The following is a 16,674-nucleotide window of genomic DNA, read 5'->3' on the forward strand; positions in this document are numbered from 1 at the left end:
AAAATAATTAATGTTTAAGAAAACAAAATATTATTTATTACTAGTAAATTTTTCTTCTTTCAAATCTATCACTATTTCGATTGTTAATTAAGTGAGGCATTTAAGAAAACGTCTTGTCTAAAAGAAATGACAAAAACCTTAGAAATAAATACTATGGATTGAGAATAAGTAGACATATAATATGTGTACACACGTTGGATTCTCTATATTGTAATCCCCTACCTCAGTTTTTATTTCTAAAAGAAGAGAAAAGATAAAAACATCATTTAACCACAAGGTAGGAAAAAGGTAAAAAGTGATGCGCCAAATAATGCCAAATTTTAGCTCACAATTTAAGGAAAAATATTCTAGATGTAATTACGGAAAAACAGTTTTTTCATAAAGAATTCTATACTCAATCTGGCCACTAATTGGTAACCTCATGCGCTTTTGGTAGTTTTAACCAACTAGAAAAAGTAAAAAAAAAACATAATGTTTGGAGGAATTATAAAATTACAACCTTCAAGTGATTATTAAATATATCCATGATGATACTGAAGGCTGAAAAATGTGCTACAGAAAGTCCATATTGAAAGTGTGAAGAATATTCTTGTACAAACAATTGAAAATGTACAGCAGAACAAATAAAGATTTACAACTTCAGATATACCAATTAACAACCATAAATAAGCTCTCAAAACAATGGGGTTAGTGCATTTTATGCATTGTGGTTTCTGTTTGGACTATAAATGAACATTAGAATGATTGCAAAAAATTGTACTAAGAATCAGGATAACCCGAGCTGTGTTGGTGGAAATCGTGCAGTTTCTAGCCAGCCCTTTGTCTTGGAGGTATGAAGCTTTGCTGGCAGGGCACTGCATCTACAGCCTCAAAATCTTTGGTTCCAAGTATCTCAGTTCGAGTTAAGTTCTTTGCAAAAGTAAAAAAATCTTGGAAGTCTTGGTTACTCCATGCCTGAATCTGCTATAGCATGCATGTCTGGTTCAAATCATTCTTCATCGGATCTACTGGGAGATTCTCTTCTTATCATTTGTATGAGGTCTTGAACCACTTCTGACATTTGTGGCCTGTATTCAGGCTCAGGCTGCAAGGAAATATTAAAGATAGTTACAACAAAATGCAAAGGCAAATCCTATACAACAGCTAAATCTTAGTCATGCTAGGAAGAGATATGAGATGGGCTTCAGAAAACAGCCACACGAAAACTACTTCACTCTTCCTTGATTAACAGTAATATAGTACTCTGTACTAGTTGTTCTGCACACAATTGTGAGTGCGATCAATCTATAAGATAGCGGGAATAGGATATGGAAGGTGGAGCCAAATGGAAATAGTCCCTAAGAAATCATATGATGCATTTAATCTCTTCTCTGTCATTGCTAGAAGGGTAACTGAAAGATGATAATGGGGAGGACACTGTGAACAGGCTTCACATTGGAGTTACACCAACTACTTGGTTCCTTTTAACTTATCAGTATCGATTTCTGTTCATTGAAACATTGAAAATTTGACCATTATATAAATACAATGGATATATCAGTTGCAATCAAATATCCAATCAATAGAGTGGTGCCTCATTCTTCTTCTCCCCCACATACACAAGCATTTGGTTGTACAAAAAATTGCATATTACCTAGTGAAAAATCCAACACCCACCGAATAAACAATAAGACAGGAGAACAATAAGCAGAAGAAGGAAAGCAAATATAATATATCTGTTGCTTCTACAGCTTTGTGTCTGGATTCTGGCAGATCCGAAATGTGACCCAACCCCGAAAAGCTTCGAACCACTATTATTTGCTTATATTGTTAGACTGGGGCAGTTGGATTGGGCAAACACTTGGGTATTTAAAAGGGTTGTAATAGGGGATCTCTTGGTACTGTTTTCTTATCTTTTATAGTGGAAAATTCTCTCCGCTTCTTCCCCGAGGAAATGGGTTTTGACAAACCTAGTAAATTCCTTGTGTTATTTTTATTATTTATTTGTTTGGTGTGTGATTGTGTGCTAGTTAACCATGCGTATTCTGCCACAAGATTTAATTTGGTGAATAGGGTATTATTGGTAAATTGTTCATTGATCCAGACTTTCCTAGTGTTGTTTGCTTCAACTACAACATACACACACTCTTCAACGAGTCATGAAAAGGCATTCAGACACCTGAGCAGAAAACGATATCGGAACATCGACATGGGATGTTTCCACTCCCTGTAACTTTTAACTATGCCTATAAACCTGGTACATCTCATACTACAGATTCACAGATGTCCTTAAACTGGTAAATAATTCATAATCTAGTGGCTATAAAAAACAAAAGACACCATGTGTAGAGTTCCTATTTTGACACAGTACAGCTCCTTCCTTTTACTTTTTATTTTATTTTCTGTGACAGAAATAAATCATTTTCCATGTTACCTTTTTCCTCATTTGTACCCAAAGTTTGATTAAGGATTGAAGAAAATGGAGATTTGGACAAATTACTCACTTGTAATAAAAGAAAGGATTAAAAAACTCACCAAAACGCAGCGGGAAATTATGTCAGCAAAATGTGATAATGACTTAAGTGGGTACTTTCCTTTGAGAGAAGGATCAACCATTCTTGTCAAGGCATCAATATCATGTAGCTGAGGGATTGCCCATCTGACCAAGAATTGCTCTCCTCGACTTCGAGTTCTGAATATGATATATAGGTAATGATAAAGCTGGGAGAAAACATGACAACAAAATTTATTCAATGAGATGCAAATGGCCTTACCGGTCATATGACATTCTGCCCGTTAAGAGTTCCAGCATCACCACGCCAAAACTGTAAACATCACTCTGAGAAGTGTAAATCCCTGACTCAAATTCTGGGGCACCATAGCCATAGGTTGTAAGAAGTTGTCCTGACAACTGAAAATCAAGTACAACTTCACTTATTCAATTTCAAATTCTTCGGCACAGTGCATAAGAAAAACAAAAAAGGTAAGGTTTCAGCAAAGATTGATGATCCACATGCTCCTAGAGTAGCAGATCTATAATCATACGAAGTACAAGTGAAAAAACCAGTCATATCCGTGATGTCTTGTTTAGTTCAATCTTGTGTTTTACTGTTTCTTATTAATGAGAGGAGATAATGTGGACTTCATAAAAATAAAATAGAATTTAAGTTTCTGAAAACCCATCTAACAAAAGCACCTGTAGAGTGTCTTTATGTATGACTAGGTCAAACTAACATAGTGAAACTGTTCTTCCCACATCTTTAGAAGTCAAAATTCTCCAACAGGGAAAAAAATACAGGAGCTTGTCACCATCATATTAAATGTGCAGCGGCAAAACTACTTCTGAAGAATGTTGGGAACAGTTTCAAGGATCACTAAATTTCATCTCTTTGTCAAGGGGTGAAGATGAGAAGGCAAGTCCAGCATATGTTGGAAAGGATCTACTCTCCTGCTTACAAATTCCACTAGTGTCTATTAGATCTCGTGAAGCATTGAAATGTTATAAAAGCCTAAAACATGACAAATACTTCAGACTAGCTGGGCAACCAGGTAGTCTCAGACTAGCTAGATTTGTTTCCTGATTTCCAGATTTACAGGGAAAAAGACTTGACCCTTCTGAAATTGACCGTATAACTTCTGGCACTACTACAAAATCAACTATTTCTAAACAATAAGTTATCCATTTACGAGAAACTGCATTTGTAGTTAATTACTGCTCTACTCCGGTGTGTTACTTGGAAGCATTTTGATCATCATTACACTCCTTTCTTAACAACTACTACTTAGTCCACATTTTCACTTCCATCATAAACCTGAAACTTGCTTTTCTTTCAACTGGAAATGCAAGCAGAAAATGACCATTCCACCCCAAGAGGTAAATGTCTGATCCATAATATTTGGATGGTAAGTTACCTGGCTCACGGCACCTGATGATATCAGTGGAGCTAAACCACAGTCAGAGATATGCACAGCCAACTCTTCATCAAGGAGAAGATTGACAGATTTGAAGTTTCTGTGGATAATAGGTGGCTCGCAGACCTCATGGAGATACCTTCATTGCATAAAAGAACAAATATAATTAATACATGAGATTTAAAATTTGCTTTAACTCGCTTGTCATGCAAATCTAAGAATTAGATCACCTAGCAATCCCACTAATAATAATTAACGGGTGGGATGACTATGAGGATATTTTCTTTCAACAATCGTGTTCAGCATCCCTTGTATGAACTCATGTGGAGGAGGAATGGAAAGTAGTATAAACCGAAATACAGCACCAAATATAATGTTAACATATACTTATAAAGACCATCTCCCAACAGTATTTTATCATTTATGTCATGTAGTATGTACATGGCATGAAAGTTCAGGACTAGTTTGTGATTTGAGTTCTTTGCTACCTTCCAGTGCTAAATTATTATTAGTACTGCTTACAGAAATTTCTTATAGATCACGGCCAAATAACTCTTCAACATCAGATTTTCCATAGCTCATATGTATATACTCGTATATTTGCATGTGGTTTCTATGTATATGTGACTGGTTATTTTACTTACTCCAAGCCTCTTGCAGCTCCAAGAGCCATCCGGATCCGTGTATCCCATGAAAGTTGTTGCTTGAATTCATCATCAGAGTGCAGCGCATCTTGTAGTGTCCCACTACTGCAATACTCATAAACCAGAAGCCTTTGACCATGCTCTGCACAATAGCCCATCAACTCGACAACGTTAGCATGACGAATTCTGTCAATATTGTTTACTAGGTCAAGAAACTCATCATCCTTCTGTTGATTGGAAATTCTTCTGTCCAGCTTCTTGACAGCAAGTAACTGCATAAGCATTCAAAGGGTCAAGTGTCAGAAGTAACACAATGTGACCACCAAATGATTCAAATAATGTTAGCAATGGGATGAGAGTTAAGATTGCATGCCAGATAAATAAATGTACACTGAAAATAAAACAGGGACATTGTATATTCTGATTATAAAATAGTTTCTCATTAGAAAAGATGCATCAGTATTTGGCAGATCCTGCTATACAGCAAATGACAAAACTAAGGTACAAATCAGAATGATAAGCTCATGCAACTTGAATGTTGATTGTTCTATGACAACAGTTGATCAATGGTGTTGTTTATTTGGAAGAAAATGCCACTTAAAGATTATATAGGATAAGAACCAAAAAACGTCCTAAAGAAAATTTAAGTTACAAGAAATATCTTATGAAGCAATTGGAAGTCATTTTGCTTTTATCTGTATTTATGAAATACAGTTTACCCTAATATATATGACTTTGGATTTCCACCAACAAAACCATATTTACATATGATTCGATCAGTCCGTGAATCATTCTTAAGCAATTAAGCATAGAAATGCAAGAGCAAGATACGTAATGCAACAACAGATAAGAGGCATCTTTAGTGCTCACAGAACACCGTAAAGACCCCCAAAAAAGGAAATTATAAGAAGAGAAAAGCTGACAATCTAGGTTCAAGAGAATACAGCAGGGTAGGAAAACAGTTGGTAATTTCGAGTATCAAATTACAGTACATTATATATCATTCATAACTTATACCTTCCCTTTTGGAAGCTCTGCCCTGTACACAGTTCCCAGCATTCCTGATCCTATCAGATTATCTTGAGAAAAGCTGTTGGTGTATTGCTGAAGAGATGCGATTGTGTAAGATTTCACAGAAGTTAGTGGAAGTGGCCTGTGGGGAAACTTCATTGAAGTATTGTCGGCAGGTGGAATTGGCTTCACAATAACTCTCTCTTGAGAAAAGGGTGGTGGCGGTGGCGGAGGTGGTGGTGGGGGTGGAGGTGGTGGCAACATCGAATCAATATCAATTCTGCTTAGGTTTATCTCACTAGTATCCTTCTTTGGTACTGCCCTCAGGTTTTGCACATTTAACTCCTGCTCCTGCTGTGGCATGGGAGTGCGGGCCGGTCTCCTTGGTTGTTGCTCTTCCTTTGGCCTCACCAGAGGAGGAGCTGTTCAAAACATATGAAGTCCACTTATCATCAAAGAGTAGAAGAGGTTAAGAGTCATAGCTTATTAGTTCTGAATGTTGCAAAAACAGATATCAAATTCACGAATCTTTTGTAGGGCGTTTATGATTGTAATAGAGAATTTGACAATACTGTAGCGGCCATTGTCATTAAGGGGTGTCAATGGTTGTAGTCATTAAGCAATGTCTTAACCACTAGACTGAACCTTTAACTTGTGTCAAGAGGTGTCAATACTTGTATATATTTTATTAAATCAAAATTTGACCTCTATATACCATGTAATTTTCTGACGAAGGCCTTGGGTAAGGGTGGGTCCGCCCCTGGGCACATGGATAACCACTATATATTTAGCTGCATACTTAGATGTCAAGACTGCAGATTCAAATAGAGCCTAAATTAAAGAGTACTAGTTTTCCCTGTAAGAACTAAGGAAAAAAGCCAGACTAACAAATACTAGCAACAATACACACGATATAAAAGTTGAAAGGTTTAATAATTTGCAGTACCTTTCTCTACATCATGTCCAGGTAGGACCAATAAACCATTATCCCTACGATTCTCCCTGGAGCCCACATAAGGAGCTATTCCGTGCCGTCTGGACCAATTAGTTTCTTGCCTTTCCCTAAAGCATCTTGGCAGAAAGAGCAGGATTGCTATTACCAATATTATAAATGACAAAACTGATGCAATGGATATCCAGACTACCCTTTTAACAGACTTTTTGCTTCCTTTTGAACTAGATTCTGCAGTTGCTGATGGTCCATCAGCTTTTTGTCCAGGTTTTCTGTCTGAAGTCGGTGGTGTCTGTGTTGAAGTTGGAGGCTTAAAAAAGGGTGGTCCTGGTGGTGCTGGAGGGGGTCTCGTAAATGAAGTAGGTGGAGACAAAGGGGCAATACTACTGTTGGGTGGAGACAAAGGAGAGACACTGTTGAAAGGATTTCCAGTGTTTCTGCACGTCAAGAACAAAATTAGTAAGTACATGAAAGCATTAGCCATCAATTCTCATAATTAAAGTCAATCAAGAGTCAAAACCTATATAAGACACTTGAAAAAAATAATGAAACAACTGATACATCTTCCTAGCATGGATCAATATGTACCCTTACCAATATTGTTCAATAAATCAAATTTCCCGGCAAACAAATCTTATTGAACAACATGATATGAAAATCACGCCTGTGTTCAAAACTTAAATAAATGTTAGCCCGCTAGTGAACTTAAATATGACCAAAATGCAGTCCATGATCCAGCTTGGCAGTCCATGGTCCAGCGTGACATATACATCATATATGGGTGTCATATGGTTTTGTGCTACTATAATCCTTTAGCTTGTATACGTCACATTTTTTCCAATTTATTGTGTAGGCTAGATGTTTTTTTATCCAATTGTTAAATTGAGCAGCATAGTGTTAGGATTATTCTTTTTTTAGGTAATTGTGCTGATGATATCAAAATTTGGCTACTTTACCTAATGTAATTTGAAATTATTCTAACATTTAGGACTCAAGCTGTTGATATGCAGTGTGCCCACTAGCAATTCTAATCTAAGTCAGTGCCATAAACCTGTAAGCATAATCTGGTTTTGCAACATAAATATACTCCTCAACATATCAGATCTCCGATAGTATAAAAAAGACTTTGGGCCTAACTCAACCCCAAAAGTTAGCTCAAGAGATGAAGATTGCCCAAGACCATATAAAGGAGTCAACTTCCTCATGCTACACGATGTGGGACTCAACAATTTTCTAAAATACTATTGTTAAAGATGGTGCAGCTAACATACAGACTAGCACGACACACATTTCATAATATTTTTCCTGCTTATGAGAAAGAGTAATGTAGTTCAGATCAAGGTTTTTTCTAGCTTATAGGAATTTAACGAGGTCTTGCATTCACAAACTTACATAAAAACAGACACACACACACACACACACACACTCACACACAAATTTCTACGCACATAAAATGTCTAAAACGTATAGGTTCAGAAAATTGAGAAGTTTGCCAATAGCAATTGCATTTTTTTGCCAACCAACAAACTTGGGTGTAATAAAGAAGCCACTCTGAACTCTTCCGCTGATCTATACTTAATGAGATGATGAAGCCTATTCAAGTCTTGTCATTTTGCACAGAAACTCTCCCCTTTAGTGAAGTTTGATATTCACCAGTATGTTAACTAAAAGTTTAGTATGGTCTGAAGTGGGTAGGGAATATGAAGCTGAGTACAGATGATACATGTGCTGCAGCTTTAGGAGGGTGGAGTACAATTATTGTTTATGTTAACGATTGTAGCCCTTCAGATCTTATCTGCCTTAATTGTCCATGAATAACAAGCTGATCAAGGTTGTCACTCAGATTTAAGAAAGAGGGTATTAAGTATTAACAAAAAGTACAGAGCAGTTTGGCATGTAATAATCGAACTTCAACAAGGAATCTGTCTCCATAGTTTCTGAATATCTGTCTAGCAGATTGTGTCGAACAAAGAGGCACAACTGCACAAGAATGTAATAGGTGGCCAAGAATATATTGTAGATTACATGCTGGAAGATAAACAACAATATTAGAAGCAGAAAGTGAAATGTACTTACTTGAAATTGGGAATAGATAACAACTTCTGAGGTATGGGCCCAGAAAACAGGTTATTCTCCACATTCCTGGAGGGACACAAAAGATGGGAGATATTAGTACGATATTATATCATTCTATGGACCTGGAATTAATATTTGAGTTAAAAATGGTGACGAAGAGTACAAATCTGCGAGGGGAAGATCTTGTAAAACATCGAGAGTTCCAGAAAGCTGGTTATTCTGCACATGTCTGGAGAGAAAGAAATAAGCTGCTTTTCTATTGGTCATAAATTACAAACCAATTCAACAATATGTAGAATCACTCACAGAGTGGTCAGGGAGGACAAGTTTCCTACTGATGACGGCAAAGCTCCGCTGAAACTGTTACTTGACAAATCACTGCAAGTATACAATTAATCCACCAGTTATGGACAATTAAAAACCTCTATGGAAATATTGAAATGATTTTGTCTTGGTGTCATACAGATTAACCAATGCTGTAAGGCCTTGAAAGGAATCAGGAAGTTCTCCAGTCAGTTGGTTTCCATTGAGAGACCTGAAACAAAAGAGAAGTATAGCTGACTGGAACCATGATTACGGTAACGGGAAATCTCCAATCTAAAATATAAGCTGAAACTCACATTGCTGACAGTTGACTTAGGGAAGATAAAGAACTGGGGATACTTCCGGCTAAATCATTATCTGAAAGAAAACTGCCAAAAGGTAAAGACTATCAAATGGTTTGCTCAAAAGGTAAGCTGTGATAGTTCAAGCTTCATTCTCTGTTTCCCCTTCTAGGATAATGATAATACATACATATTCTGCAATGTAACTGGCAGACTGGATGGGAAGGTTCCGCCGATGTGATTGTTACTCAGATCTCTGCCACAAGAAGTTTCCACAATTATTGTTCACATGTCACACAATAAAAGAAACCTCTAGAAAAGGAAGCATCCACATAATATATGCAGCACATGCACAGAAAACACAACCAAATATATGTCGAAGGAGATATATCTGTGGGGTACACGTACATCGTTTTGAGAGAAGAAAATGATGCTAAGTTATCCCCTAGTTCACCTGCCAAGTTAGCAGCATTTAATTGACTGCAAAGAAGATGATTAGAAGGATTAACATTACGACTTCCAAATATCCATGAAATGCTGCAACGAATAAGAGGTAGTTACATGGATATTATATTTGTCTCCTGGCATACGACCCCTTGCCATTGTCCATCACATGGGTCTGCACCGACACCCCAGCCAGGAAGGGGAGGTGATCCCAGGGAAGCATGTAAGGCATTAATTGCAGCAACTAGACCAGCAGAAAGGAAAATGCCATAGTTAGAAATTTCAAACCATATAAGAATATTGTTGATATTGATCATGAATGAACTAGAAAATTTGATTCCAAACATTTAAAGCATGCTAACTTCAAACCAAGCAAAGTTTACACGATCAAGATGGCAATTTAGTAGATATTTAGGACAATAATATGTGTTGAATTTACATATCACTTGACGAGGCCATAGCCCCCTACACTTGACTAGCAACCTAGGAGTCAGTACTTCATTTCCTCTTCTCCCCCTTCAATTTCCTGGGACTGTCTCTTTTTCTTTTTTTTTTCTGAAATAATGACAGCTTGTCCACTGTTAGTAGAATTGGTAACTGCGGCATGCAAGTTTTTTGAGAATGTAAGTGAAACGATTAGGTTATTTTTAAGGTTTTTTGTTTGTGTATGATGGAGTTGTTTGTAAATTAATTCAAACAACAATAACATACTCAATGTAATCCCACAAGTGGGGTTTGGGGAGGGTAGAGTACGCAGACCTTACCCCTAGCTTAAGAGGTAGAGAGGTTGTTTCTAATAGACCCTCAGCTCAAGAAAAGGCATATCGAAAAAAGAAATAACAGAAGTGAAGAAATAGTGGCGAAATACTATAGAAAGCATGGCAAAGCATTCTGAGAAGAAAAAAACAAACGGTAACCGCAACAAAACAGTGCAATAATAGTAACACAAATCCAAGGACGAGAAACTACCAAGGGAAATACTACGACTACCAGCATCAAAGGATAAGCAAGACAACACTCCATTACCTACTAATCTTCTACCTAATCCATTTCCTATGCAACCTCATATCTAACGTCATGCCCCAACTTAATTCCGGAAATGGATAAAGACTATTCATTTAACCGACCAATTTCGATAACTCCAGCTCGCCCCCGACTTGAAAACGTTTACCCAAAATAAAGTTCAAGTTAACAACTAGCTCAGCTCATAATTCAGTCCCTCATAACCAGCATTCCCCAAAACATGAAAATTAGCATTCCTCTCCTTCAACGCAAAACAACTCGAAATATAATACTAATATTTGTTGTTCCTTACCATCTCCGGGGTCAGTTTCATCTGAAAGCTGAACAGCAAAAATTAACAAAATCCCCACCAAGATCTCCAAATTCAAGCACCCTAACACAGATCTCTTCCCACCCATTGATCCAAACTGTAACCCTTTTCTTCAATCTACTCTTTCTTTGGAAACACACTCTGCATAACCAATACATAAACCTCCAATCTGAAAGAGCCCAAAAATAAAAATCAGTACTTCAATCAAACCCAAAATTCATCATAACACAACCAAAAAGAAGCAAATCAATGACACCCAACTGATAACAAAATGGGTATTCAAAAATTGAGAAAAGGATAGAACAAATCTAGAAACAAAAAAAAAAAACTAACTCTGGACAGTTGAAGAAGGAGAAGTAAAAAATTGAAGTACAGTAACAAGAAGGAAAAACCCACCAAATATGAAGTGAATTATGAAGAAATAATGAGGAAGAAGCTGAGAAAAAACATCATGATATTGAGCTGAAAAACAAAAGAACAAAAACTAAAAATGCAAGCAAAGCATTGTTTTAACAGAGTAATAATAGTTGTAAATCTGGAGAGAGAGAGAGAGAGAGAGAGAGGGGGGGGGGGGGTTTTATTTTGAGAGGGGGGGGGGGGCTTTACTTTTGGAAATAGCTGGAAAAAAATTGAAAAGCTTAATGTGGAAAGTTGCAGAAATTAACAACACTAAGAAGAAGACTTCTTCGTCTTCTTTTCTTTTTCTCTCTATCTACTTTCTCTCTCTAAAATAAATAAACATAATATATACACTAATTATGTTGTTTTTTTTAACTTTGATTTCACGTGATATTTACCATCTTCAATTTTGAATATGCATAAATAACACTTAAATTGGAAGATATAAATTAAAAATCAAGCTAAACGGCACATTTACGTCTAAATAGTATTTTTCTTTGTCTCAATTTATGTGACACATTTCAGATTTTGAGATTCAAATAAATTTATTTTTGACCATAAATTTTTCATATATCTTTTAAATATTTTGATTTATCAATTATTGTGACATATGATACCTTTTACATAGTTTATAAATATATAAATTTCATTTTTAAAAAATAAAAAAAATCATGAGAAAATTTGCATCACACTAATGAAATGTGTCGAATAAATTTTAATGTAAGCGACTCAAACATGCATGTGTTTTGAGTCCACTTAGAGGAAGTGAATTTCTAATCCCACTCGCGAATGCTACGCGTGGTTTTCTTCGCTTCTTAATACTGACAGGTGGAGTGAAATCATTGGTTTATTATCCATTAACGGTCAATTAAACCGTTGTGTCGTTTAATGGCGCGTGTGATAATATGGGTTGTTCTTTTTCTGTTTTTTTAATTAAGTGTTAATTAAAACTAAAAATTGGATTATTAGTATTTTTTACTGTGAATTATGAGTAATAAATTATAGCCGCCATATTTGGAAAGTGGACACAGAAAAACAAAATGGAAATTGTTATAGGCTGTAGCCTATATTATTTTCTGTGCTTGCAGACTTCCTTATTTTTGTACTCTAAATTGGGAAAATAAATTGCTTTTTTTCTCTGTTTTATTTAGACCAGAAATATAGGACCCAAACTTTCATGCTTTTATTATTTAACAATTGATCAAGAGTATAATTATTTATCATATTTTTTCATTTATAGGAAAAGCGAACAAAGGGAATAGTAATGCTAGAATGATTCTCTTATAAGCTCATACATATAAGTAGAGCTAAGGCTGGGCACCGGAACGGGTTGTACCGGTACCATTCCGGTCCGTTCCGGTACCATTCCGGTTCGTTCCGGTCCGGTAGTATTCGGGACGGGATGGGATACATTGAACCGGTACACGGAACGGAACGGTACCATGATTTGGTACCGGTATACCGGTACCGGTTCATCCCGGTTCATTCCGGTTCCGTTCCGGTCCGGTCCGGTACCGATCCGGTCCCGGTAAATCATATTTAATTAAAATAAAAAATAATATTTTTGTCATTATTTACTTTTATTAGCATTTCTTTTTTGTTTATTTAATTTTTTTAAAATTACAAACTTAAGTTATTTAACTTACAAGTTATAAGTATAACTTAATAACTTATAAACTTCAAAAGATTCAAATCTTTAAAACTTATAACATAACTACATAAGCTCAAAAACTAAAAAAAAAACTTTATTAAACTTAACTTACAAACTTATATACGTAAAAATTAAAAAAAATATCTTTAAAATAAACTTAAGTAAAATTATTATAAATTTTAAAACTTAAATACTATAAACTAATATAACTTAGAAAAATAAAAACATTCGTATTTTCGTAATTCAAAATAACTCAAAAAAAATAATTATTTTTTGAAATAGCTATATGTGCCGTCCCGTTTATCCCATCCCGTTCCGTTCCGGTCCATTCCGGTCCGTCCCGGTTCTATCCCGGTATATAGTGGGACGGGACGGAACCGAGCCTCCATCCCGGTAGTTCCGGTCCAGTTCATCCCGATACCGGTCAACAATCCGGTCCGGTTTCGGTTCGTTCCGGTCCGGTGGTCCCATTCCGGTCCGGTGCCCAGCCTTAAGTAGAGCTGTCAAAAAGAATCGGCCCAGCTCCACCCGATCCAAGCTTTGTGGGCTGAGAAATTTGAAGGGCTAAGACAGATTGATCCTTCATAAAGGCCTGAAAATGCTCAATCTAACCCAACCCTAGAGGGATTGAGGGCTGGGGTGCTAGTCTTTTTTTTTCTTTTTTCTTTTTTTTTCAAACTTATAATTCTATAACATCAAGAAAATGAGAAGATTTTTAAATCAAATATCGCAAACAATGGTGTTGTTTCAATAACACTAGCAAAATATCTAATGTAATTAGCATGTATCTCACATACCAGATACACGAGCGAGATAAGAGAGTGACAAGCAAGATGGGAGGGAAGCGAGGACGCGAGATTTGTCTATGTATCCTAGATACATGTGAATAGACTTGGATATAGTGTATATAGAACAAATTAACCTAATTTTGAGTCCATATATTCTGAGAAACATGTATTTGAACGTACCAAAATCTGGTAAGATTCATAATATTACAACATAGTGTGTATTTAAGTAATTAGATTATATACTAGTGAGATTATTGTAAGTTACCCTTAAATAAAAAGTTTTGACCCATGAGCCGATCTCATCCCGGCCCAAATCAAGCATCAAGGGTCAAGGGCTTATATGTGTCAGGCTTATAAGCCCTTGACACATATAAGCCCTAGTTTTAAATGGGATTAAAATTTTTTATCCCAACTTTGTCTCAATAACAGGTTGGGTCGGGTCGGCCCCATGGGCTAAGCCCGTTTTGACAGCTCTACATATCAGGAGTAGAATATGCAGTTATCTCAATGAGAAGGTGCGACAGATTAGCAATGATATATTTAAAAAGATATATATATATACACTTTATTTTTTTTAGATTTCACTTACGAAATTACGTTGATTTGATATCGTAAACTTTGTTTGGTAGGTGCAAGTGTGGTGATAACTTAGTGCAATATGTTAAATGTATCATTTGTACTATGTTTTATTTAGTTTAGATATAAGTAGGCATATGTTGAATGTTGAAAAGGTATGTCGGTAGAACGTTAAAAACATCACATGGATGCCAGTGCCTGCCACCATATATAGTTTAGGCAACTATACTTTGACATTTTACAATTTGCAATAATGACTACAAAAAAAATAAAAATAGAATTACTATATTTATAAGATATACCATTAATAGAGTTCTTAATTATCTTATTAGTTAATTAAAGGTCTTCATTCTCTATCTAATTATATATGGCCTATAGTATGTTACTTATGTTTATAGTATCTTGTTAACTAAAAAAATAAGATAAAGAATATATATCATTTAATTATGATTAATTAGTGAATAGTGATAAAGAAATGAAATAAGAATCCACTTCACTTTATATTAATTAACTTTTAGACCCAAGAATAATCCTTTATTCCATCTAAGCTCGCTAGCTAATTCATCTGTGAATTGAAAATATCAATTTATAGATAGCGTAATTATTTTATGAGTATTTATTATCTTTTATTCTCTAAACAAACATTATTTTTCTTGTCTTTGTTGAGATTTTAATCTAGATTTTCGATAAATTTCTATATCCCCGTATAAGGAATATAATTCCCTTCACTAATGTCCAAACACAAACAAAAGTATGGTTTATTACAATATAATTAATCTCCTCAAACTTGTTTATTTTAAGTTTATTTAATTAATTTTTACAGGATAATCTCAAAATGACAAGGTTTGACATCATAACGTAAAGACTGTGTATTACTTGTGGCACTTGAATTCCTTGACTCCTGCAGTTAGATATTTTTGTTGAATACTCTTGATTATTAGAAAGACTGATTAAACAAATTAAAGTTGAAAAGATAAGTTTTTTATTTATTTAAAAAATAAAAAATAATGAAGTACTGAAATTTGCTGACTAAACTACAGTACCAACAATATTAAACAAAATTTGAGTAATTAAAAATAAACTTGCCGCTACCCTTTTCTCTAATCGAGCTCAGTACACGGACTTATCTAGTATGATTCATAATTTTTATATGATTTGCGAAATTTATCAGAATGTATTCAAAGAATAGCGACTACGAATTTTCTTGTCAAAACTTGTTATAGCCTTTCTATATAATTTATTATTTTCAATCTACTTAGTGATCAATCTTTTTTGACTAAAAGGAATATAATTAATGATGCTAAGTTAGTTAAGTATATCTATGTCTGAACAGAATTAAATTAATTAACCACCTTCCCTCCTTTTTCCTTTTTCCTTTTTCCCTTTTATTTGTGGAAAGTAAGTGTAGTAAAGAGATTCTTTTTCTCCTAAAAATATGCAAAAAAATATATATTAAGTTAAAAAGGATCTTAGCCTTTAAGTTATTAGTCAACATGACTCACATTCTAACGAAAAATGAAAAGGTTAAAGGAGAAGAAAAAAAGAGATATAAAGGGTGTGTTCGGTAATAAAGGGAGAAAATATTTTTCTAACAAAAAAGTAATTTTTAAAAATTATTTTATAATTATTAAGTAAAAAATATATTATTTTAAAAATATTTATATATAATTTAGATAAACACTATATTAGTGGAGAGGAAAGTCTAAGTGGGTGGTAGCAGAGGCGTAGCTACCTTATAATGAGGGTGTCCAACTGGAGCAGGGGCGTACGTAGTTATCCTATAGTGAGACCCTTCTTCAGAAAATAGTAGCGTATATATAAGTAAAATGATACACAAAGTGATTAATAACATATTTGGGACACTCTTGACAGAATAGGATGTTGTAGTCTAGTAGTTTTAGATGTCTTGAAGACCCTAAGTGCTCATGTGTTCAAATCTCACTAGTAACAATTTTTTTCCTCATTTTTTTGGACACCCTTTGTGAAATTCCTGGCTCCATCACTGGTGGGTAGGTCGTGATCAAGTTAGAATTCGATTAAAAAATATCAAAATTTAAAGAAGTAAAATGACTTAGAAATTAAGAAGCATCAACTTTATACATACAAAAATTTACTTACTATATAGTTTTTGTTTTGGGACAAGGGTTTGAAAAACACCCCAACTTTGGTCGGATTTACTGTTACGATACTAAACTTTCATGAGGACCTATTACCTCCCTAGACTATTTAATACCGTATTTTAAACATATATATTTGCCCACGTGGACATAAAAAATAATGCAAAATTATAAATAGTAATGTGTC

At 35.0% G+C, this 16,674-nt stretch overlaps 1 protein-coding gene across 2 annotated transcripts; it reads right to left on the bottom strand.

Annotated features, from left to right (window-relative positions):
* Window positions 1-550: 550 nt before the first annotated feature.
* LOC102577903 (LRR receptor-like kinase) lies at window positions 551-11,654 on the bottom strand. 2 transcript variants are annotated; one of them, NM_001288513.1, is given in 18 exon segments: window positions 572-1,084; window positions 2,515-2,671; window positions 2,754-2,890; window positions 3,892-4,030; window positions 4,536-4,807; window positions 5,553-5,968; window positions 6,493-6,935; window positions 8,575-8,640; window positions 8,738-8,803; window positions 8,881-8,952; window positions 9,038-9,109; window positions 9,195-9,266; window positions 9,370-9,435; window positions 9,588-9,659; window positions 9,741-9,867; window positions 10,939-11,125; window positions 11,353-11,511; window positions 11,551-11,601. In NM_001288513.1, coding segments are annotated over 16 exon segments (2,379 nt in total). In that variant the 5' UTR covers window positions 11,045-11,125; window positions 11,353-11,511; window positions 11,551-11,601; the 3' UTR covers window positions 572-988.
* Window positions 11,655-16,674: the final 5,020 nt, after the last annotated feature.

The sequence above is a fragment of the Solanum tuberosum genome, unplaced genomic scaffold, assembly GCF_000226075.1.
Source record: "Solanum tuberosum cultivar DM 1-3 516 R44 unplaced genomic scaffold, SolTub_3.0 scf00233, whole genome shotgun sequence".
Classification (NCBI taxonomy): domain Eukaryota; kingdom Viridiplantae; phylum Streptophyta; class Magnoliopsida; order Solanales; family Solanaceae; genus Solanum; species Solanum tuberosum.

Excerpts from the sequence above, each read along its gene's own strand:
- LOC102577903 (XM_015313439.1), bottom strand. The coding sequence starts at position 11,044 with ATGGGTGGGAAGAGATCTGTGTTAGGGTGCTTGAATTTGGAGATCTTG. Across the intron at positions 9,660-9,740 it reads GAGACAAATATAATATCCAT|TCAATTAAATGCTGCTAACT; the intron begins GTAACTACCTCT and ends TCTTCTTTGCAG. Across the intron at positions 8,804-8,880 it reads TTGTCCTCCCTGACCACTCT|ACATGTGCAGAATAACCAGC; the intron begins GTGAGTGATTCT and ends CTTTCTCTCCAG.